The sequence below is a fragment of the Desmodus rotundus genome, chromosome 9, assembly GCF_022682495.2.
Source record: "Desmodus rotundus isolate HL8 chromosome 9, HLdesRot8A.1, whole genome shotgun sequence".
Lineage (NCBI taxonomy): Eukaryota > Metazoa > Chordata > Mammalia > Chiroptera > Phyllostomidae > Desmodus > Desmodus rotundus.
In genome coordinates this window covers 29,933,209-29,958,380 of record NC_071395.1, presented here as the reverse complement: position 1 = coordinate 29,958,380, position 25,172 = coordinate 29,933,209, and the positions used below count along the sequence as shown (strand labels likewise).

The 25,172-nt window shown below is 38.9% G+C and overlaps 1 protein-coding gene across 2 annotated transcripts in view; it reads left to right on the top strand.

Moving 5' to 3' along the window:
* Nucleotides 1–9,927, top strand: part of MFAP3L (microfibril associated protein 3 like) — a 44,324-nt gene extending 34,397 nt beyond the window's left edge. For both annotated transcript variants that reach the window (XM_024568778.4, XM_045202374.3), the window contains exon 3: nt 1,024–9,927. In XM_024568778.4, the coding sequence (XP_024424546.1) occupies nt 1,024–1,958 (935 nt within the window). In that variant the 3' untranslated portion in view covers nt 1,959–9,927. The remainder of the gene's footprint in view (nt 1–1,023) is intronic.
* The last annotated feature ends 15,245 nt before the right edge of the window (nt 9,928–25,172 follow it).

Below are 25,172 nucleotides of genomic sequence, written 5' to 3'. Positions count from 1 at the left end.
CCATTCCCTATAGGACAGTGTAGGGGGGTGGGTGGTAGGATTACAGAAAGGCTCAGACCCAAGATCCACAAGCCAGCATGGCTTGTATGTTGTCCAGGGCTCCTCTGACCTGTGGGTATACAAGCAGACCAAGAACCCCAATTAAAGAGTTTTGCCTGACTCAGAACCCCATTCTGAGGGCAACACTAGGTCCTTTCCAGGCCAGAGGGGGAAGGAAGAATTGCTGTTCTCAACATGCATTCTCTCTTTTGTGTGAGGCTTATTTTCAATTTGATGGGTCTATAATTTATTTGCAAGGCTGAAATTGATACTAATTCATACATAGCCTCTGAATCTGTACATTGTTAGCTTGTAACTTTAAGTAGTATAGACAATTCATTGTAGACTCTCAAAGTTAATGACATAATTATGTTTTCATTAACTGAGGTCATACAAGGATAACTTCAATATCAAATATGAGGAACCCAGGTAAACAATTATAATTTAATTGACTTACTCCAGATCTTAGGTTTGATCTGAACTACTGAACTACTTTATACTCTGAGAAGCATTAAACTCCCAGTAAACATATATTCAGTAGAGTCATGCTCACAGGCAGGTTAGAAAATCAAATGCTAGCATTAAGGAATTCTCCAGTAAGAGTTCAGTATTTTCCAGATGGTTTGCTTTTCTTATTTTCACTAGGAGGTAAAATTACACAGTGTGGCCTGGTGGTTAAGAGTACAGCCTCTTGAACTTTGAGTTCATCTTCTAGCTCTGCTGCTTCCGAACTGCTGACCTCGGGAAGGTTTAATCTAACTGTGCCTCAGTTTTCCCATCCTGCACATGGGGCTAGTACTAGTGCCTGCCTGTCCCGCAGAGTTGTGAAGACTCCGTGAGTTCGTACATGCCAATGTTGGCACACAGGAAATGGTCACTGTTGTGGTTGTTAACGGTAGATGTTTTTAGTAATATGTCAGTCTGTAGTCACACCAGTGGGCACCGTGTGTCCTTTTTTGAATGTTCTTCTCTCCCTTCCAACAGGAAAGTGGCAGATGCTCGAGAGTGGCCTCCTGAACATCACCAAGGTGTCTTTTTCAGACCGAGGTAAATACACATGCGTTGCTTCTAATGTCTATGGCACCGTGAACAACACGGTGACTCTGCGCGTCATCTTCACCTCTGGGGACATGGGTGTCTACTACATGGTTGTCTGCCTCGTGGCCTTCACCATCGTCATGGTCCTCAACATCACCCGCCTGTGTATGATGAGCAGCCACCTGAAGAAGACTGAGAAAGCCATCAACGAGTTCTTTAGGACAGAAGGTGCAGAGAAGCTGCAAAAGGCGTTTGAGATCGCCAAGCGGATCCCCATCATCACCTCAGCCAAAACTCTAGAGCTTGCCAAAGTCACCCAGTTCAAAACCATGGAGTTTGCCCGCTACATTGAAGAGCTTGCCAGGAGCGTGCCTCTGCCTCCTCTCATCATGAACTGCAGGACCATCATGGAGGAGATCATGGAAGTGGTCGGGCTGGAGGAGCAGGGGCAGAACTTCGTGCGGCACACCCCAGAAGGCCAGGAGGCCACAGACAGGGATGAGGTATACACGATCCCGAACTCGCTGAAGCGAAGCGACTCCCCGACCGCCGACTCAGATGCCTCATCGCTGCATGAACAGCCGCAGCAGATTGCCATCAAGGTGTCCATTCATCCACAGTCCAGAAAAGATCACGTGGATGACCAGGAAGGGGTACAGCTTGAAGTTAAAGATGAAGAGGAGACAGAACCATCAGCCGAACATTCCCCAGAAACTGCAGAGCCTTCCACAGATGTAACATCCACGGAGCTAACATCTGAAGAGCCCACGCCTGTGGAGGTATCGCTAGATAGAGTGCTGCCACCAGCTCACCTGGAAACCACAGAGCCGGCAGTAGCACACGACAGAAACACCTGCATTATTTACGAAAGCCATGTCTAATATCAACTCCGAAAAGCTATGCATATCAAGAAAATCAGGGGCTGCTCCTCGTAGTCCAGATGTAGTATGCACTTGCCGCTAAGCCTTACCAGGAGACTCTCATCCCTTAGGTAGGAGTGATGCCATTTTGAAAGGGGAAACACCTGTGTGCAGTTCACGTGACCGGACCTTCCCCAGCAGAAAAGGATGCGGGAAACATCAGGGTGCAGAATTGGTAATTTTGGACAGAAGGAGTCTGTCCAAGTGATACGAATTTTAGAGACTATTCTCTGCCAAGTACCTTAATTGGTGATGCCCTTTTGGCAAAGAGTACACTACTGTAAGATAAATTCTGAGTTCAAGAGTCCTGTCCAATGCACACTGCATTGCTTTTCTTTTAAAAAATTATAGGTCTGCTACAATAGCAAATGCACGTATATGGGTTTGTTGCACTTTCTTCTCAGTTTTTATTACTTTCACTGTTCCTTTATAATGGAGTAATTGTTGTTATATTAATACTAATTGCCCTTTCTGGTTTAGTCCTCTTTGTCCTTATTTTCCCCTAGAACATTTACCTCAGAGGCTTTGGTATCAGTCACTAGTACCAGGTCTGATATCTTACAAGTCACTTGTAATGTTCCAAAGTTGTTACTAGGCTCCTTATTTTTATTACTTCCCAGGCTTGTTTTCATACCTTGATTTTTATTTGTTTCCAATGAAGCTGCTGTTGTGAAACTGAGAAAAATTTTGCCCAAGAATAGCACTTTAATAGCCAAATAAAATTGTGTTTACCTGTTCAATTAGAGAGCATTTTGGTGAGCTCAACTGAGGTATGGGTGGGGGAGGTTATAAAAGGTTGAACATATCCATAATACTCATGGCATTTGATGAACTCCCGTATGCTGTAGAATATTGGCTACCCAGAGGAGCTTGCAGGGAAGGATATAAATATTATGACAATAGCATAGAAAACTGCACCATCAAATTTCATCCAAAATTATTGAATTATTTAGTCTCACAAGAAAGCAGTTATATGCAAGGCAGAATGATGTCGTAGACAAAGACAAAACTAGTCATTCAAAGGCCAACACCTTACCTGACTGTGCTAATAACCAGCTGCCTGGCTTTGGGCAATTCTGGCTTTCAGTTTTCTTATCTGTCAGATGGGCCACACTAGATGAGCCCTGGGCGCCATTTAAAGGGTCTCACTCTCTCACAGAACCAAACCCATGTTTTCACCCTTGTGTTTTTTCATGGTCACTTTAAAGATAGTTACTTATACATCTGGGTTCACCTAACATTGTTTATGCTGCATTACTTACTCAAATAAATGTGATGATTTTCAAAAATCATAGCATTTTAAGCAAGTTGTGGATCTCCCTCCACCCCAAATTAATCATTTAGACCACTTCTACAGTTTAGATTTAATCATGATGAGAATGAGTGGTGTTATTTCATTTTCTCTTAGGAACAGGGAGACACTGACCTTGAAGTAGTTATAAGGGCCTTGGCCACATCAAGTGTTGGGGTCATGACATTGGAGGTTACATGGACCACATTGGTAGTGAAGAGAGCAGATGCAGATATTTAGTCCTCATTCTGTCACTATCTGGATGAGTCAGTCACCTTGGACCGTTCTCTTATTCTGGGGTTTAATCTTTTTCACCTGCAAAATATAGGGGCTGTATTATACCTGATGGATCATAAGATCCCTTCTAGCTCAGATATTTATAGTTGTATGGAAAGTTTGTAATCTCTCATGTTGGCCCCCATTGCATGAGACAAGCAATATTAGGAGCAAAAATGGGTACATGAGGTTGGGTGCTTTTGCTGTCCAAACTTTGCAGCAAATACATCTAGCTCTGCAGGTGAGGGCAGAGGGTTTGGCTTTAGGAATGGCTTTGGCAGGGTCATTTTTGTTCATAGATAACTGATGTGGAAGGCATTCTACAAGACATGGAGTTTGATTAGACATCTCTTGGCCAGGAATGAACAGTTGGAATCATGGGTGGTCACAAAAAGAAATTAGTAGTGAGCAATTAAAAGATACCATGATTCCTGATTAGGCTCTCTTGACTAGGCTCTCTTATGTATCTGGGTTGCAGAAAAATTGTATCTCCAACTCTTAGAATATAAACATTTCCACTTGTTACGGAAGTCAACAAATTCTTACCATGGATCTGTATACCCAAAACAGCAGAGACTGAAGCTCATTTTGTGGCATTGTGTGAACTTCTTCTCAATATATTAAGTTTTCATTCCACTCAAACCCATGTGCATCTTTCCACATGAAAATTATAGGAGACGGCATCTATTTAATTTAGACATTGATGTGGAATGAAAAGTTTAAAATGGGCAAATTTTTTATGAATTAGGAGCAGAAATGTGTGACCAAAGAATGTTTCCATTTTGCTTTTAGCTTCTTTAGACTAGGGAGATTATATAGATTTTCAAAACTTGCCCCTCTTTAAAGTATCAAAAAGCTCTTGATATAGTAGCCAACTTAAAGGAAGATTGGCTTACAATGGAGATTTCTCCTTCCAGATGCTCTACATTCTCCCTATCCATCCTGTAGCTTCTTTACAAATTAAGAAAGGTTCTCCTGCTAGAATGTGAAATGGAGGAGACCTGTGACTTTCAGCTGACTTTTAAAGATATTACAGCTTCATAGAATTCATAGACTAGACATATGGCTGTGTGTGTGCAGACTCATTTGGGCGGTTTTAAAAGCTTAACACTAAATCCCAAGCCATGTTCTTTGGGTCATATGTTGTCGTTGTCAAAATCGAACAGTTTCTGGTTTCTGAGTCATCTGGTTATATCTCTAGCAATTTTTATCTAGAAATTCTGAAGATGATTCAGATACATGTGCATATTTAATTCACTTAGATGATCTGCAAACTTGGATGGTATTTATTCTAAGTGGAAAAAAAACAATTTTATACTGAAAATCTATGTAATTTATAGTGGTTTTGTTTAATATATTATATTTTCATATTTTTAGGGCACATCTACTTTTCTCATCTTTTTGTATATCATACTTGGCAAAAAGAAATACTAATACTTGACTAAAATCTCTAGGAACTAAATGTGCTACCTAATGTATAGAAATCACTAAAAATATGTCAGTGTTCTCACCCACCCAAGCATTACTGTGTCCTGTCCTTACATCAAGAACGATTTGTCTCAGATGCTTAGGAGCATTCCTTTTTTTCAAAACTAAGGCTAACAGGCCTGCCATCCCACACTATGGATTCTGGAATCTCCTTTTTCTTTTTTTATTGTTTGCTTCATTTTTAATTGTCTGTGGTATTTAAGCTTCCCTTAAAACAGCAAGTGTTAAATAAGAAAACAACTTGGTGGAAAGACTGAACTATGGCTCTGTAAATTATTTAATGGACTGATAACCTGCTTTAAGTTCAATGCTTGGATTCTTATTTATTAGTGATCTAAGATCTGCTCACTTCTTCAGCACTTGAAGAAAATGTGAGGCACAACGAATATTTGCATGTTTTGTACAGGCATACTCTCAATGTAGTGCAGCCAACACAAATCAAGTTAACTGTAGAAACGCCAGTCTCGACCACTGGAGGAACGGTTTTACAAAGGCAAATCAGACACCTTGTATTCGCAAATGGAAAGAGCGTTGTCTCAGTGCTGAACCTCTGAAATGGCAGCCGCTACGGTTCTGTGAATGGGGGATTTCCTCTGCGTATTTCATGTGGTACGAACATGGAGGGTTTAACTTACCTTTCAGATACTCTACTTTATACTCAGCACAGTTCAACTACTATCCTGTACCTGTCTTCACAAATCCTTTTGGCAGGATCTTATGATTATTGGTCTGTTTCTATTTTTACTTTTTAAACTAATTTATTCCATTCTTTAAATACCTACCAAATCTCATTGTGTATTCCCACACATATTTCAAGCACATAATATCTTCAAGATATTAGTCATTTTTATACTCATCTATTCATTTAAAAATTCTTCAGTAGATAACAAAGTTCATTTTCCTAATGACTTGCTTAGGGTTTGCACAGTAATTAATCAGGTTTGGATTAGATAAACCAATGATGGAGGAAATAAAATAAAACAGAATTGTCTATTATGTTTTCCAGAGGGCCGAGTGTTATACAAGAAAATATCATATGAGTCTGGTAATGATCTTTGAGACTCTATAGAGATTTCATTTTAAGGAGGCTAATATTTAGAATACCGTGATCAAAATTGAAGCTTTTAGAGAATATAAAAATAGAAAACAAATAGTTCTAACAATGTTTTGGCATAAATTATTTTTATTTAACCAGTAACTAAAACCTTCAAATGTATCTCTCAGGCTCCTACAGTGATTTAGGGTCAAAGAAGATGCTTGTATTTATGTTTGGTTTGCTGTATATCTAGTTCTGGATATCCTTTGTTACAATCGGAAAACAAGATAGAAGAAAATTTGCCTGAGCATAAATGTCAAGCCGGTGATTTTGTGAACTTTAAATGTTCACTTTTTTAAAATGACTTAAATATGGAAACAGATGACTACTGTTTAAGTTGATGTTATAGTAGAAAAACATGTGATCCGCCCTGGGTTTTGATTACTGCATTAATAAAGGGTGTGCACGGGTGTGCAGAATGCGTGCCCCGTCCCACCCAGAGGGCATGTCACTGTGGCCTGATCGACTCTTTCCAATGATATGAAATCGGCAGTCAGTTCTTTTCCCTATCTGTTGCATCCAAAGCATATCTTGGGGGAAAAAAGAAAAATAAAATAATTTTTATGTAAAACTATAAGCTTTCTCCAAACTCAGAAACCTAACTCTGTCTTGACAAACTTAACACCACTTATCTATATAAGTGCTTTTTATCTATATAGAGAAATCATTTTTGACATGTTACAGCAAACTTAATGATGAGAATCCAAAAATATCAGGAGACTCACATACCCAGAACTTCCCATGGGAATAGGCAAGAGTAATAAATGTGCCACACAACACCGAGACAACACCAAATCCAGGCCAAATCTAAGATCAAGCTAAGAACATAAGTTTCTTTGACAATCAGTAACCTTCGAAAGCTGAATTCCTCTCAGGTAAAGGAGATGTGGGGCTTGTAAGCAAAACGAGAAAGGAGACTACCAAATGGGAAAAGTAAAGCACATGAAAAGGGTAGAAAGTCAGTATTTTACTGTAGAGTAAAGAGGCAAAAAACTTACTGAGTGAGTTATCCAATAAACCATGCATATAACTAACCATCCATAGGTTCTCTCAAAAAAAAAGGGTCTAAGAGAATTATGCTAGCATTCATGAAAAGTATTAATGATTGTGTCCTCATAAAAGAAAATACGGAAGTTTTGTCCTAACCAGGTAGTTTTGACTGGTGCATATTTCAGACCCAGAACAAACAGTTACTAAATTATTCCTCCAGGGTTTAGAATGCCATGTTCTTCATGGGTCTTAATCAAAGGAGCTAGGTAAGGCTGAATGTTAATCAGTGATTTTTAAAGGACCGAGTCACAAAGTAGGAGGTTATCAGGTTTACCTATCTTTTCTACACTGTGCCTCACAGGTAGTAGTTCAACTCTGCTTGAAAATCTCTGATAAATAGGGATCTCACTACCTCATACAGCAGCATATTCTGTTGTTGACAGGTTTTTAATTCTGAGTCAAGAAATCTCAAAAATAGTACCACACTGGTCCTTGAGCTATCTGGAGCTGAAAGCATGAGTTAAAATTGTCTTTTTACTGTCAAGACAAAACCAAAATCATAAATGTATTCGTATAAAAGAGAGGATTGCAAAAATTGGGAGTGCTCCTAATACTACATTAATTACATGCCATGTGACGCTCACCCTTTCGCTTGAATGGTTTCTGCTAACTGATGTTAGAGGCAGAAGTCAGGTGCTTCCCCCCTGCCCCGCTCCCAGCCCCTGAGATGCCCCAAGGCTACAGCTCATTAAATGAAGGACGGTTGCACAGGTCAAAACCAAAAGGAAAGAACCAGCAGATTAGTTGCCTCAGTAGATTATGATTTTGAAGAACCGTTAGAATTGACCTACTGAAAGAAGTGTATATATGTGTTAAGTAGAATATTGAGGTTTTTAAAATAGCAATTAATGAAACCAGCACCAATTGCATTTATATCATTATGGAAAATGAAGACTCCAAGGCTGAAATAAGAAATTTCCTAAGATACTAAATACCTAATAAGTATTAAATAAGCTAAAAAATATGAATGAAGATTGATAGAGCGATATGAATTTTCCAAAGAAAAATTTCTCACTACCAATGGAGTGGATTTTCTTTTAATTGACTCATGCTTCAAAGTTCATTACAGAATAGGAATCCCAGGGAATCAAATGCACAGAAGTCTAACAATATTGGATGACTTTTTGTTGTTTAGTGTAAGTGCTGTACAGCATCTATTTCCTGAAAATGTTCATGAGTCAGTGACGCTGATGCATATTAGAGGCCCTTAAAGTGACCAGTGCCTCTGGTTTTAATTGATTATCATGTTTGCAAGTGCTGTACACTTCTTCCTCATAGGCATTTGATGGCTTAAGAAAATTCCTAATTCTAAGGATCAAGCTTTTCACATGCAGTGGGGAGAAAAATGACAGGTTTGAAGAAGAATAAAGTTCTGTACCAGCTGTGCAACTTGCCTTCATTGTCAATGATGTTTCCTATTCTCTTCCCTGCTGGCATTCCCTCAACTATCTGGCAAGTGGACCAACTTATCAGGCAAGAACTAAAATACTTGATTACAGAATAGATTCTATGAGAAAACTGGTCTAGCATGTAGTAGACAGTCTATCAGTTTAATATAAAAGAGGTAAATTTCAATGTTGCTGATGGTTAAAATTATTTCAAAACTGAAACATTAGCCCCAGCTGGTAGATTGAGTGCCAGCCTGCAAACCAAAAGGTCACTGGTTTGCTCCCTGGTCAGGACACATGCCTGAATTGCAGGCCAGGCCCACGGTTGGGGGCATGCTAGGGGCAACTTAACTATGTTTCTCTCTCCCTCTCTTTCTCCCTCCCTTCCGCTCTCTAATAAGTAGAACAAAACAAAAAATGCTAAATCAATTACTAACTTATAAAAAAACCCTGAAACATTATAAAAATTATGACCTGGCATCATATTTGTAGAAATGTCTTCATCTAAAGAAGAAATCTGAAAGTGTTAAGACCTCAGAAATTGCAGAAAATTTAAATACATTTTATTTACAAAGGAAAAAAAATGATAGCGGATATAGGGAATCTGTGATCATTACATTTTTTTAATGTGTAGAATATAACTTCCCTATATTTTCTCATTGCAGTAATTATTGAGATACATTAATATTTTTTAAAACCCTGCTGGATCCTGAAAAGTAACAAATTTAACCCCAAATTTAAATAAGTATTCTTCATCACATTCTCTACTTTATACTAACTTCTCATTCATAATGATTGAGGTGATTGAGTTAAATTATATTTTACTTTCTGTGAATCCTTTGAAATTGGTCATTGCTGTTTCATTAAAGTTCACTAACTCTATTAATCAAACATTTTACTCATTTTGAATCAATGAGAGATTTATAGTATGATTATAAACAGACTGTTGGATGATCTGTAAATGTTTTTATCTGTAGCTAAAAATGGAAGCCTTGTGCTCTAACACAAGGATAAGACATTGTTATTATACTGTACTATGCTCACAAATAGACTGAATGTTTGTGTTCATCCAAAATTTATATGTTGAAATCCTAATCCTTAATGTGATTGTATCAGGAGGTGGGGCCTTTGGTGGGTGATTAGGCCGTGAAGGAGGAGCCCTTTTTAAAAAGATCCCCCAGAGCTCCCTAGCCCCTTCTGCCATATGAAGACACAGCAAGAAGACAGCATTCTCTGAACCAGGAAGCCAGCTCTCACCACGCACCAAATCTTTCAACTTCTTGATCTTGGACTTCCCAGCTTCCAGAACATTAAATAATAAATCCTTGTTGTTTAAGCCAACTCAGTCTACGGTATTTTTGTCATAGCAACCCAAATGGACTAAGAGAGGGTGTATCATGGAAAATGGCACAAGAACATGCAACTTGTTTCTTCCAAGTCCTTACATGTGGATTTGGATTGCCTTTTAAAACATTTTCCTTAAGAGATTTTTTAAACACCTCAATATAAAAATCAATACAGATAGAGAATTACAAACCTTCAGATTATTTTCCTTCTTCATCAAACATTTACATTCACCAGTATAGAAAAAATATAATAGTCACGATTGTCCTGTTTATGTGAATCTCAAGAGGCTATGCTCTTTGACACCAGATTTAGACTCAGTCCATTACCTAAACATGAAATTGACTCCAATTAGTACTCAGAATGTGTATGGTAGGCTGAACCTTAACTACGTTTTTGTGGACATGTATGTTTGCTAATATGCATGTATGGATTTTATCTTTCTAAATACTCTGATCCTAGAATAGAAAACATATCTTTTAGATCCTATTTTTTATTTTGAGATAATTGTAGATTTGCATGCAGTTGTAAGAAATAGTACAGAAAGATCCCCTGTACCCCTTACTCAATAGAAATATGTTGCAAAAGTATAGCCTACTATCATAATCAGGGTATCAACATTGATACAATTTCCTAATCTGAATCAGATTTCCCCAGTTTAATATGTAGTCATTTGTGTGTGTCGATTTTATTCTATACAGTTTTATCACACGTGGGTTTGTGTATCCACCACTATGGTCAAGATGCAGAACAGCTCCATCATCACAAATCTTCCCGAGTTGCTCCTTTACAAGCACACCTACCCACCTCCTACCCGAGAACACTTGGTTTTAAATCAGTAAGCTCTCCTTAGATAAGTGAAGTTTGTCTGGAATCAATTATAATAAGTCTGTTTTCCATAGAAATATGCTCAAATTTATCCATTTCTTGATGTCTGATTTCCTGTCACTTTAGAAGGACTTACACAATGAAGACAGAGAGACGATTTCTGAAACATAAAGGAAGGACAGCCACACATTTGAAATCCTAGAAAACCCTTGAGAAGTAAGGGATCAGAGGCAGCAAGAGGTCATAATGTTCTTGGTGGAAGAAGTCTTGGACATTTAAATCACACTTGTAGCCAAAAGATGTAGAGCATAAAACAAAGGTGTGGTTTCTATATGCCTTTAAAAGTCTCAAGGAAAGAGGAAGCACTCCCTCCAGCATCTCACTACCCCTCATGAAGTTCCAAAACGAAGGGCACAGAGTGGTAGAAAATCTGGAGTAAAGGCTCCAACAACCTCAGTGATACTGATGATCTTGTTAACCTGGCATTCTTTTCCCTTAAGAAGACAGGACTTGGAGTGCCCAACACCTAGGCCATAATGAGATATCTATCATTTCTGATGTTATATTACATAAGCATTAAAGCTCTAATGCCAGTTAGTATCTCAAGTATTAAAATTAAGACAACTGGCCACAGTGTTGAGGGAAAAGAGAGCCTCTACTCAATTCAAGGGGAGGTGCAGGAGGCAGATTCCTGAGCGGGGGTCATTTGAGGAGTCTTGAAAGGTCCTCATTCAAAACCACAGCAGTGCTGCCAAGAAAGATTCATTCTTTCAGAGTAACAATTTTCTCTTATTATGCAAATGTCCTAGAATTGTAATCATAATTAGCCTTTGTCAGGTATTATTAATTCATAGTATGAATGGGTTTAATCCTAGGACTACTTAACAACCAGTGGAAATCTGATCAGCTAGGGGCACAGGAGTGTTAAGAGGGAGAGGAGGAGAATGGTGTTGACTCCTGAGGAGACCTGGGGGGAGCAAGCCTGGGTGGAGGTGCAGAGCAGCCAGGAAGCTCCTGCATGCGGACCTCTTGGAGGCATAAGAGGAGTTTCCAAAGGGAAGTCCTAGAAAACTAAAAAGTAACTTCTACTTCATACTGTCACCCAGACCCAGCCATGCTGAGGAATTTTTAAAATAGGGCAAATAGAATATGTGTTAGTTTATGTGAATCAATCATAAAATTACAAAAAATTAATACTCATTATCTAATATCTAGTCAAGAAACCCCTTCAGCTTTGTCCTTCTTGTCTCCTCAATGACATAAACCTCAATGTCCAATGCAGTTTGATCTAAGATAATCAGAAGTGTCCTGTTATAAAAATCAAGTTACTAAATCATTTCTAAGAAATTATTCCCAGTGATAGTGGAGGGCACACTTTCAGTTAAGTAGCAACATTAAAGCATCTTTCAAACACTTGTATATTTTGAGCATGATACACTAATTAGGATACTTGATCTCTATCAAGTTCAAAATGTTTTTTCATAATCGTCACATCAGTAACATTGCTGTTCTGTATTTTCACTCAAAACTGAGGATTAAGCACAAGATCTACACCATATCTAACACTGACGTTCAATTTTATTCTACACTAAGTTTGTTCTGTTTTCTCTGTATATGCTGTACTTCAGTCTTACAAAATTGTTACAGTTGTTTATCAACAGTGGGATGTAACATATCCTGTCATTTTTTTAAAAATCAGAGTATTTAGACAAAGCCAGGTAAGCCCATAAATGTTTTCTTTGGTTTTCCTTCAACAATATATATGCTTTTTCCCTGACATACAGGCAGGTTAGCCTCATAAATGAGCCCCACGTTCTAAAGAATAGAAAAGTTAAGGAATCTTCCCAAGACTGTAGTAGATTCCTCAGCTCCTACACTGTGAGCTCTGTACAGACAGGAATCATATGGTAGCACTACAGTGCTTCCCATGGAACATTAAAGATCACTAGCCTTTAGTAAATGTTAATTGAATGAAAACAAATACGTCCTCAAGCTAATTAGGATTTATTGGAATTGGATTAAATGCCTTCAATCATAGGGCCCAGTGAAGGGTAAAAAGTACGTTTTGAAGAGTCTCTTTGAACCTGAAATCATACTTGTACAGTGTCCCCCATTTCAAGGGTGATTTTTCTGGGTGGATTTCTTTTTTCAAGAATAATATAAATTTCTTTCCATTTTCTTTTTGTTCGCACTTTAACCTAATAGTTGAAAGGGCTGATTAGGTCTTCTGGGCAATGTTGTGTGCTCTAGTTGTGTCCAGTGGGACTCTTGTCTACAGTTAGAAATCTGCAGCGAGTTCAAGGGACGGGAATCGTGACAGTGAAATTACTTCCGTGCCATTATGTGTCTTGCTCTCTGCGGGCACTCACCAGTCGCTGGAAGACAGAGCAGAATCAAACCACACCCTGCAGCGCAGAAGTTGGCAGGGACAGTCAAGGCACCTCCTTAAGAGATTAACACATTAACTGTCCAGGTTGTCCTGACTTTGTTCTAGGTGTCTTTTACCACAAAAGACACAAAACAAGATTCTCCTGAAAAACAGGAAAGGAAAATCCAGTTCCCAGAGCCTGTGCTATCTTTTCCTTAAATCTTTACTGAAGCAGACTAGCTCCACTGGAAAATTAGTCCACAAACAGCCGATGACTTCAAATTGTCCTTTCCTAAGTGATAAGGTGTCTGTCTCCCTGATTTGCTTGCCTGGCACAAACAAGGCAGCACTGCATGTGGATCTCGTAATAGGAACAGGAAAATGTGACTCATTTAGTGAGGGAATTATTTCAAGATTGAGAAGGGATTGGTTATAACTGGCACGGAATACCAACTTAAGGATGCATTGACTCCAACATCCTGAGCCTGTGCATTCTGGTGTCACCCACACGCATTTTTCTTTACACGGCCAGTGCCTATGCTTGTGGAGGGTGCTACCCACCATTCACACCATTCATGGAGAGATGGACTTCTACAGCTAACTGGGGCATCATTTTCTCAAGGAGTCACCATTTCCTCCCTGCCTCCTCAGAGAAATCCAGTTTCACCTTGCTTTTTATTCCCCTCCACCTTGGTCTTATTACGGGGCAAACTGGACTGGTTTTTTGGCTCTGGCCTCAGCCCCCAGTGGGGAATGAACACCTTTGTTCTCCTCCTCCCTTGAAGTTAGATGCTTCACAAGTAGGCTAGTGCTCAAATTTACACAAGCAACTACTGAATGTACCCCAGGAGATAATGGCTTTTTTACTGATTCTTGTATTTCTGCTTCAATTATATCTCATCCCCTCCAGCCATTCTTCGTCACCATATGTGCCTGCTAACACATAAAAATGTCCAAACATTAAGTGCATTTAATGCTGTGGGTTAGTTTTTTTCCTCAAACTTTCCAAGGGCCCTTGAGAGATAAGCCTGCGGACTTCCTTAATTCCATCTCTCTTTCCAACCTTACAACTGATCAGGCCTAATGTATCTCCACTACCTGACTCCTTCTTACCGTTCTGGTCCCTGGACCTCACAGATTCATTCTCATTCTCCCCTTCTTGAGCTTACCCTCCACTGGCCTACACATGGACATGTCACCACCATGAGAACGTTACCATCATTATTCACCCTTGTTCTCGGGGACACTGAGCAAACTCGTCTTAGAGGTCTCAAGCTACTGACCCTGAACTGCTTCCCTATGTAATAAACTGCTTATGTCCGTGCGCCCTACTTCCCACACTATACCTGCATGTGTGTTCATGTGTGCACGTGCACCCACTCACATACACACAGTCCAGCTCTCCAAGGCACCCAGAGCCAGATAAGGAAGCAGAAGAATGCTAACAAGATTGTGAGCCATTCTGATGATTCTCAGAAACAGTAACTGGATCAAGAGGATGGGTCTCATAGTGGCAGAATCGCATCACCACAGACACACATGCGATCTTACACCACTAGTGGGATTAATATCTGCAACCAGAAAAATCAACCTATTCCCTCTCATGCCCTCCATGACACTCCGTGCAAACAGAAACACAACCAACCAAATCAGCCAGTTCTTTGTCTTGGTCCTCATACTATCCTTCCCTCCTATCCAGAGGCAGTAGCGAGGGTGGAATTCATAGCCAGATTTTAAACCTTTCTCCTAGAGTCCCTTTGCAGCCACTCAGTCACACTCCCCTACGTGGCCTAGTACAGTAACTGCTGCTACTCTAATCTGAGAAGGGTCTTGGATCCCAGAGCTCTCCACTGACCTGGCATCAGGCCACGTGGCTCGGCTTGGCTTCTGCTTTCTTATGTAACATCAGCCCAACCTCACTGTAAATCCTCTTTTCTAGCATTTGCAGAGTCATAAGAGGCTGGACTCTAGGTATTATTTAACTATATGGTAGAAATCCTCTTCAACCCTTTTGTAAATCACTTCTCTCCTTTTATTTGCTGTGTTTTTCTGAGCCCCACTTGACCTCTTTATCACCACCTGATGAAGGAACTGTTAGATCCAGATATGGATCAAAACTGGGAGCAGTTGTTTTTTTCTTTTGTGAGAATAGTTTGCAATAAAATCTTGTTATTGCTAAACACTAGAATTTAATTTTACCAATTATCAGTTGCTTACTTTGTAATCTGTCTTTATACTGAGCTGGAACTAATCCTACTGTGGTACAGAATTACATTATCTTCTTAACCAATAAGTAATAAATTCATGGAAATGAATAGGGTATATTTACTGTACAGTTTTCCTAATTTAATAACCTCCGGATCTAATTGTATTTTATACTGTGTACTAAATTTAAGCTAAACGGGAAAATTAAGGGCAAGAAAATGTGGAGAAAAATCTTCCCTATTTCTCAGAATCCCAGCTTACGTGGGCGTGTGTTGCACTGTTTTCCGAAGGCCAGCTGATCAGGGACTCCTGAGGTTCAATAGGACCTCCCTCGTGTTAACTGGAAACTGGAACTAGTAATTGTACGTCTCATCATGATACCTGCAAGTGAACCGCGCTGCACTAACCTTGATAAGGAGAGAAGTCTGCCCAGGGAATAAGTAGGCATTTGTGTCCTTTGCCTTGATATTGATACATACAATTTCTCGACTCATTGAAAACTAGTGGGTTTTTTTCTGTAAAGTAAAACATTCTTTTGTAAAGTTCAAATAATAATATTCAAATGAAATACCAAAAAGTATTTACAAATTTGGAGAATAACCCTGAAGTATATATGTTACAGTGAGTCCTCACTTAACATTTTCAATAGACTCTGTCGCTTTAGGCAAAATGTCATATTACAAAACCAATTTTACCATATGCTAGTTGACAGAAACAAGATTTAAGTTCCTATGCCATCCAGTCAATGTTATAATAAAACAATGGTGAATGAAACAACGTTATTCAAGGACCTGCTGTATTCAAACTCTATCATATTAAGAATACCTTTAAGATAGAAAACTAAGTATGTATACTGTCCTGTAGTTGATGTGAGTCTGAATTCATCACTCCTTACATTGTAATTAAAATATAATAAATTTTTTGGGGGGAAGGGAAATTATTTGGTTCAGCCAGTCAGTAACTGACCACATAAGGAATTCCTTAAGGGGTGATGAATTCAGAATCATATTTACTATAAAACTTTATAAATATCTTAGTTTTCTATTTCAGAGGTATTCTTAATTTTAAAGAATTTGAATACAGCATGTCCTTGAATGGTGATAAGCTTTAGACACACAAAACAGGATTCAGTGGAAAGCCTGGCACTCTTTAGTAATTCAGCTTTACTTACTGGGTGTTTCTAGCAGTCAAGGAAATGTTAGGCTCCAACAACACAAAAGGAACAAGACCTGGTTCCTGCCCTCAAGAACTCTCCCTTTCTAGGAAGCACATAATATATGTAGTAAATAACTATAATATTAATAGGTGGCTAAAAACTAATAAATGCCTTCACTGATAGATGAAACCCTAGTAAAATTCAGGGGAGGAACAGCATACTTGTTGACTTGAAGAAATCAGGAGAACTTTGTGAAGAAAACGGTAATTTCAGATAGTCCATGAAAAGCAGTACTTGAACAGATGGGACTCAATGTGAGATGAGAGGCTGATGCAATAAAGAGTTAAAAAGGACCTTCCCCTGGACTGCCATGGAGAATATGAGGCAGCAGTGGGAGAAGGTCAGGAGGTCGGCGGGAGCCAGCTCTTGGGACATTGAGTGCCGGCTCAGGCTTTACCCTTGAGCAACGTGTACTCGCAAAGGAGAGAGTGGGCATGACAGCTCTGTGCTTTAGAAAGATGAATGGAGGGAAAGTGGAGGCTCTCTGTCTCTCTGTGGAGCAGTCAGAAGGCGTTGGATGATGGTCTGCACCAGGTTACAGGCAGTAAAGCTACAGCGTATGGAAGGGACGTAAGAGATATTTCTAAGATGGCATCATCAGCAGCTTAGCAACACAGTCTCTGGAGCAAGGGAGTAGGAGGAACCAAAAATAAAATGGAGATTTTAAGTCTATATGACTAAGAGAATTATAGTGTCATCAACAAAAATAGAAAGAAGAACATAAAGAAAATAGAACATTCAGAACAATTATCATTACTAATGTAATTTTTAAAAGTTCTTTTTAGCTCCTTATGATTGACATATCTGTGTCGATATTCATGTAATTTGACAGAAATGTTTTCTTTCATTATATTTGGATTTATTAAATATCTTCTTGTCCTTGGACTTCCTTGCATAGAAGGCCTTTATGAGCCTGCTATGATATAAGAATATGAAATGACATTTCGTATATTGAAAATAAAATGCACATAACATTGCAATTTCTAGCACTTAAAATATAGTCAATAATTTGTCTTCTGTTGAAAATAGACTCATCATATTTGATATCTTGGCTTATTCACTACTAGAAAATCTTGCTGTTATTCAAAAACCAATTTATTACCAAACCAATGTTATTACCAAACCAATGAAGAGCAGGTAATTATAAAGACATGTTGCATAAACAGCTAGAAATGAAATGGCCTAGTTAGGATGCTTTTGGCTGCCAGTAGAAGAAAATCCAACTCAAAATGCGTTAAACAACATTAGAGTTTTTGCTCACGTAATAAGAACTCTGGAGGTGGTGAGTTTCCCAGACTGATTAGATAATTAGCATAACTGAGGGCTAGGGTTTTCTGCAGCCCTCAACAATGACATTTTCTCCTTGGTCCTTCAACCGGCTTCCCTCACGGTCTCCAGGCAGCAAAAGCAATGGCTGGCGTCATCTCTTCATGCTTGCCAGTTGGAAAAAGAAAACACAAAAGGGCTATTTCTTCTTCTTTTCAATTGTTTATTTGCTTTCTTTTAATGTTAAGGATAGGGAAATCTTTCTCATAAGTACACTCAGCAGACTTCCTCTCAGGACCAACTGAAATGCCCAATACCTAAATCAGTCACTGGCTTATATCAGTCATAATAAATACCCAGTTGATAGGGCCAATCTCCTCTGGAAGCTACAACTATTAAGAGGGGTGAGCAAAATCGAGGTTATAACAGGAAGGAGGAAGGAGGGCAGTGGAGACAGATGGTGGTTGGGGTGCGACCAGTGGTATTTGCTATAATCTCCAATGGTAGGAGAGAGAGAGAGAAGGGGTGAGGGAGAGAAGGGGAATAATCAACCTGAGAGTGGATTCAGAAACTGGATTTTTAAAAACATTTTACATCAATGAATTCAGAAATTGAGAAAAATCTGCCCTTATTTTCTGTCACTCTTTCGGGGGACTTTTGTAGCCATAGAAACTAGGACCGATTGAAATAAACTTCTTGGCCTCTCTAGTCACAGTCATCATTTGGAAGGGAATTCTAAGTCACCAGAGAGCTACTGCTTATTCTTGGGAGAATGGGAGAGCAAACCCTTCTCCCGCTGCCAAACTGGCACGGGATGCTGCAGCCACTCTGCAGATGACCGCACACAATAAACAAGCTGAGGGAACGAGCTTCAAGTTCTAAATGCCCTCTCGAGAAAAGAGAGAATGCAGTTACTGGGAACAGCGAACAAACGCTGTCAGAAAAGTGGAACCATTGATCTCTATCATGAATGATTAATGATCATTAGGGTATGGCTTATAATAGAAATGCAAGTTCTGCAGCCTAAAGAATGACTGGCCCTATCTCCTGTGATGTCTCATTTACACTCACTTGATAAAAGCATACCGATAAGTTAGACTGGCTCAGGTTTGTTTAAACTCGTTCACCTCAGATTCAAGAAAGTATTTACCCACGAATCCAATTTTCATTTCCATTCGTCATGCCTCCAGGATTTTTTTTTTTTTACTTGATTAGGGATGGCTGATACACGTCTATGGCTTTGGGTAAGATGAGTGTTGCATACATAGCTAAGTTCCTGGATCTTCACATCAATGTATATGGTCCTTTTAGCATGTCAACTTGATAGATCTGTGCTTTTGCCATCACCTTGGCCTTGAAAAATTCATGGCAAAGTATCCAAATCCAACTGACTGAACATTTATTCCTACCGGCAAATGTATAGACCACCCTGTCTCAACTCACTGGATCATATACAAACTACCACAGCCAGGTGATGAAGGACACCTGGCCTATTTGTTGGCTGTGCTGTTCCCCATTCTTTTCTCTTCATCTTCTCATAAATCAGTATGTAAAATACATATATCAACAGACTGAAATCAAAATATACCACAGCAAAAGGTGATGATAAGGATAACAATTATTCATTTAACAAATGTTATTAATTGCCAACTCATGTGTATGCTAGGTACTATTATGGGTGCTGGAAACACAGCAGCGAACAATGCAGCATCCCTGCCCTTATGGTGCTTACAACCTAGTCAGCACAGAATAAACATGTAACCAACTGAGTAAGATAACTTTAGAAAGTAATTTGTACTATGGAGGAAATAAATCAGTATAATGTTTAGAAAGTTATAGCATAACCTGTTTTATGCGTGCATGTCTTTTTCTTTCCCACACATTCACACACACAAACTTGTTCAAAAATTACTACCAAAACCCTTGTTACAGGTGTGCCTGCATCCACAGAGACCTCTTCTTAATTGGTCAAAGCCCAAGACTTGTTTTACAATACTAACAAGTTGCATCAGACCAAAGGCATCAAACCTAACAATTCTTTAACTTATGCAACAAATATTTACTGAGTGCCTGCTATGTATCAGGCAGGCATTGTTCTGGGCACTGCAGATACAGCCTCTAACAAAACCAATTCCCTTCCCTCGTGTAGCTAATATTCTAGGGGAAAAATAGACAGTAAGTAAATGAATATGTAGGCTATCAGATGGTGATAAGTGCTAAGGCAAAAATAAAATGCAGGGTAAAGAGAAAATAGGGAGACAGCCCCCTATTCCATATGTAGTGGTCTTTATATGGAGACCTCAGTAATAAGGTACTATTTGAGCAGACCCCTGAGGGAATCGAAGGAGCAAGCCAAAGTGGTATCTGAAGGAGGAACTTTCTAGGCAGAGGGAATAACAAGTACAAAATCCCTGGAGAGTGCTTGGTGTGTTTCAGGAACAGTAAGGATCCAGTGCGTCAGGTGATGGGGAGCAGCAGGAGGTAAGAGAGGAGAGGCATATCTCATAGGCCCTTGTCAGCAATTTCAGGAACTGTGACTCTCGTTTCAGATGGCATGCCATTGGAGGACTTTGATCACAGGAATGATAGTTGCTGCTAGAGAGGAAAAACTTTCAGAAGGCCCAGGCAGATTTAAAACCTCCATCCACTTTCAGGATGTCAGGCTACATAAGCAAGCCACCTCATAGCAGCCGTCAAAGCACAATTCTTTTCGGACCACTCTGGTCTAAGGGCACTGAATTTGGCAATCAGGTGAAACAGAAAAGAAATAGGAAGGAAACTAAGAGGACCTGCCGTATATTTTGACTTAAAATTAGAGAGTTACATACAACGAGCAACATTTTACAGGGAGGCTCTGGTTTTTAAATCCCACCTACCTACATATTTATTATTTATGAATAGCTTTTCACTCAGATGGTCCAAGTTTTGTCTGGAAATAACATCTTGCCATTAATTCATACTTCCTGGCTATCTTAAGGATCAGTGAGCAAATATAACTATCAAACATCATGAGCTCCCAGAACATTAGAGGTACATAATATTATCAACCGTGATTGTGGCCATTCATGTATAATGCTAGAAAACTTGCTTTTTTGTTTGTTTGTTTCTTTGAGTATTTGTTTGCCAGTGAAGTATAAATCTCAAGTATCAAGGGAAAAATTGTACTGACTCACCAGGTTGAAATCTCTCAGAGGCAGAGACGCATTTCCACTGGTTTCCCACATAACTATTTTAGACCATAGTCTTTCTACAGACTGGACTTGTGCCTAATCATACAATCAGATTGCTTTAACCCCCCAGATGCATGTGGGCAAAAGTAGTAATTCCACACCAAGTTATTATTAGCTTTTGCGGCCTGAATCATGGCTAAGATCTATTTGTTTTTAGAAGTGATATTGACATAATCAAATTACAACTAATTTGAGTATTTTCTTCCCAGCTCATGTTCCTATTAGCAGCTCTCAGTTAGAAATCCTCTCAGAAATGAACACGGTGTTCTTCCTTAATTATTGTCACTTTACCTATAAAACCTGAACCTTTAAGGAAGCCTGACTTCCTGTTATAGTAACAAGCTTTTTAGTTGTAAAACATTGGTATTAGATGTGGCTACTATTGTTTTAGGTCTAAGCTCTAAAGTTAAAACCAGTCACTCAGCAGGATAAGAGATTCTGAAACATTGAGAACTGCATACTACACAAACTATTAGAGTCAGAATAGGCACGGCCACGATATAACAGGACGATGCCCTCTATCTAACAGGGAGCGTGAAATACAGGAATCACTACATAAGTTGAAGTGTCTGTGTGTTTAATTGGAGTGATCGTTTGGGAAGTTTTATGTCACTTGGTTTCAAATAACCTTTAAGTCTTAAGGTAACAATTTTAAACCATCTAAAATCTTTTCTACCAGCAGACAGACTATAAATATACTAATTTGAAATGTAGCAAATAACAAATGGTGTTTCATTATTCAGAAGGTATGAGTTGAGTATTACTTTTAAAGACAGTATTGGGTGTTAAAATCTTTTCTATTATGGACAGAATATAAATATACTAATTTGAACTATAACTATATTAACAAATTGTGTTTCATTATTCAGAAGGTATGAGTTGGGTGTTCCTTTTAAAGACAGTATTGAGTGTTTTTCCACACTAGCAGTTCAGGTTTAACATGAATTACTGGCCTAATTTATCCTCTTATAAAGTCACTTTTTGAGGAAATCAGGCTAAATTAAACATGGGGGGGGGTATTAAATCTTTTTTAAAATTAAAAACTTTTTATTTTTCAATTACAGTTGACATTCAATGTATTACTTTCAGGTGTACAGCATAGTGGTTCGACATTTACTTAACTTGTGAAGTGATTTCCCAGGTAAGTCTTGCAACCACCAGACACCATAGGTAGTTACTGACTATATTCCCTGAGCTGTATTTTGTTTACATCCCTATGACTATTTTGTAACTGCCAATTTAACTCCTTTTTTTATTGTTGTTCAGTTACAGCTATTCCTGTTTTTCCCCCATTACTCTCCCCTGCCCTGCCTACCCCTCACCTTCCCTTTCCCTTTTTCACCCAGTCCCTGACCCCTTGAATTATGTCTTGCTTTTTTTAGTTTTCCATCTTTTCTTTAATCCCACCCTCATTCTTGATACCCCTGCTTTCACTAACTTTCTGTCTCATACCCCATTTGTACTAAATCTTATGTTTGTCCAGCTATTCAGGAAATCTCCAAGTAAGTTTGATCCCAGTAAGTCTTTAACAAGGTCAAAGAAATATCACTGATGGTAGAATTTTAGGCAGATGGTTTTAGACAATTGGGCCCAGGAGGAGTGGTTGGGAGGAATTTGAAAAGGGGGTTTTGAATCCCCCATCTGACAACTCTTAGGTTCTTAGGGACAGAGATAAACAATACTAAGAATACCCATCATGACTTTTTTTGCCTACCACAGATTTTTGCCAGACCAACCCCCTTCCAATGCCCTTAAAATAGATAAGCCAGAGACACCAACTCACCCCGAACTATCATCCTGTCAATAAAATATAAATAACTATAAATAACTTAGAATGCAGTTACTGGAAAAAATGGCAAAGCAAAAAGCTCATTTTAAAGTGACAGATAAAAGTAAAATTTTAAATCAGATCAGATTGAAGCACTGACAATATTTAATAAAATGTTTCTAAGCAACAGGGTAGAGGAATCAAAGAGCTTCAATAGAGCTGACATTAATAGAATTAAATGGAATCCAGAAATAGCCTCATTTTCTTATAAGCAATTCAGTCTGCAAAGTAAAACAAATTCCTTCCCAAAACTCAACCTTTTGAATCATAATCTCTTTCCAAACATCCCATATATGGTCTCAGCATGGATGACCATGCTAGTAGCCAAGTTTTAGTATGTATGAAAAAGTTGGAGAGTAAGTGCTGGGGAACAGTGATAATTTACAAGTTCTGACCACACAATATGCCCTTTGCAACCCTTGGTTATCAAGACAACTTACAAATAAAAAGGAATGTCCGCTATTCCCTTTGATGTACGCTGTAGACCTATCTACTAAGTGGATGTTTTGATATCTCACCGCTAGTGACACCCTAGCTTTGTCAGCAAGAAAGATTTTTCCTAGAGAAGCAAGCCCTGACTGCTGTGGCTCATTGGGTTGGGCGTGGTCCCACAAAGCAAAAGGTCACCGGTTCAATTCCTGGACAGGGCACATGCCTGGGTTATGGGCCAGGTCCTCAGTTGGGGGCACATGAGAGGCAACCGATCAATGTTTCTCTCGAACACTGATGTGTCTCTCCCTCTCTCTCTCACTCCTTTCCCCTCTATCTAAATAAATAAAATCTTTAAAAAAATAGAGAATAAAAATGTCTATAGTAGACCTGAATAAGTTCTTAATAGGTTCTAGTCTAGAAGAGAATATGTGATCTTTTCAGGTCATCTTAATGCCATAAAATCAACAACCTTTTAATACTTGCAGATAATCTTTTCCACCACTAAGTCTTTGAAACTGTAATTTACAAATCAATGAAAATTCTCATTAGCTTTTCCAAGAGAGGAGTTCAGTGTGTGTGTGACTATCCTTTTAAAGTAACCGTCTGTAGGAAAGGCTTGTGGCATACAAATGTGTATTCTCAGTTCTCTTTCACTCTGCACCAAAAGAAAAAAGAAAAAAAGAGAAAAAAAGTATAAAAGGAGGTCTCCATGCTGGCCATTGGTCTGGTTAATAAACCAGTGCTGGATTCTTTGGTTTCTTCATTTCTGCTGTCAGCTGGAGAAAGTTACAGAGAATCAGCATAGGGGACTGTGCAGACCATTTCTCTGCAGAAAAAGACACTTAGTGAAATACATACATATGTATATGCAGGAAGCATAGTTTTTATAGTAGTTTATTTGATCAACTACTTTTTAGAAAACTCACCCAAAATATGTATTTGTGTGTTCACTTAAACACACCAGACATGACTTGTAAGATTATGGGCACATGACTTTGTCCCATCAAGTTCCAGCCCAGTGACTTCATACCTCCTGCCAAAATGAGCCTGACTTTTCTCCCATGTCACTTCTTTATAGATTCCATATACAAATTCTGGAACTACTGATTTGCTCTTTTAAAACCACCTTCAATTTCAAAATGATCACTTTAACCCAGACTCATCTTTTTTATATCAGTCTGCTTGGTGGACATGTTTGAGACCAGGGCTTAATGTTACGGTTTTCATTGTTTTTAGTATTCCTGTCACTTTCTAATATATCTCAGTGAAAGTGGAAAGTTATCACAAAGTAAAGGGTTTCAATTTTTTATAGAAGTGATTGGTGCAATGTCCATTTGAAATCACTTGTAGAAAATCAAAGATTAGGCTGTCAACTCTCCTAACATTTTCCTGAGGTAGCCGTTATAGTGTGCCTCCCCCACCTTTTTTTAATCGTTATGTATTTTAAGTTCTACAGTAAGTACATGCAGAAGTCAGAGATGTGAGACTGAAATTGAGTGTGAGGTTAATGATCTTTTACTCAGCCTCCCTCCCTAATACTCTGCTAATAGAGCCATTTTTCCTTTTGCTAATGTAATGCTGTTTTCATTCAGAAATGCTGCTTACATTAATGCTGTCTGTCCTGATGTCTGCATGTGTATTTAAATGGCACCACACCATGCAGCAAGACATCAGATCAGCCACAGCTCACGGCAGTGAAAAACAGAGCTGAATTAATGGAGAAATTAAACTGCTTCCAATTACATACTGCATCTTATCTTGGAGAGCCAAACTACAACAACATGTTTTGCACTGGTCTAGATTAGCCTTAAAACAGCTCCTGTGGGTATGTCACCTGATTTGACCTAACCTGGGGAGTACCCTGCAAAT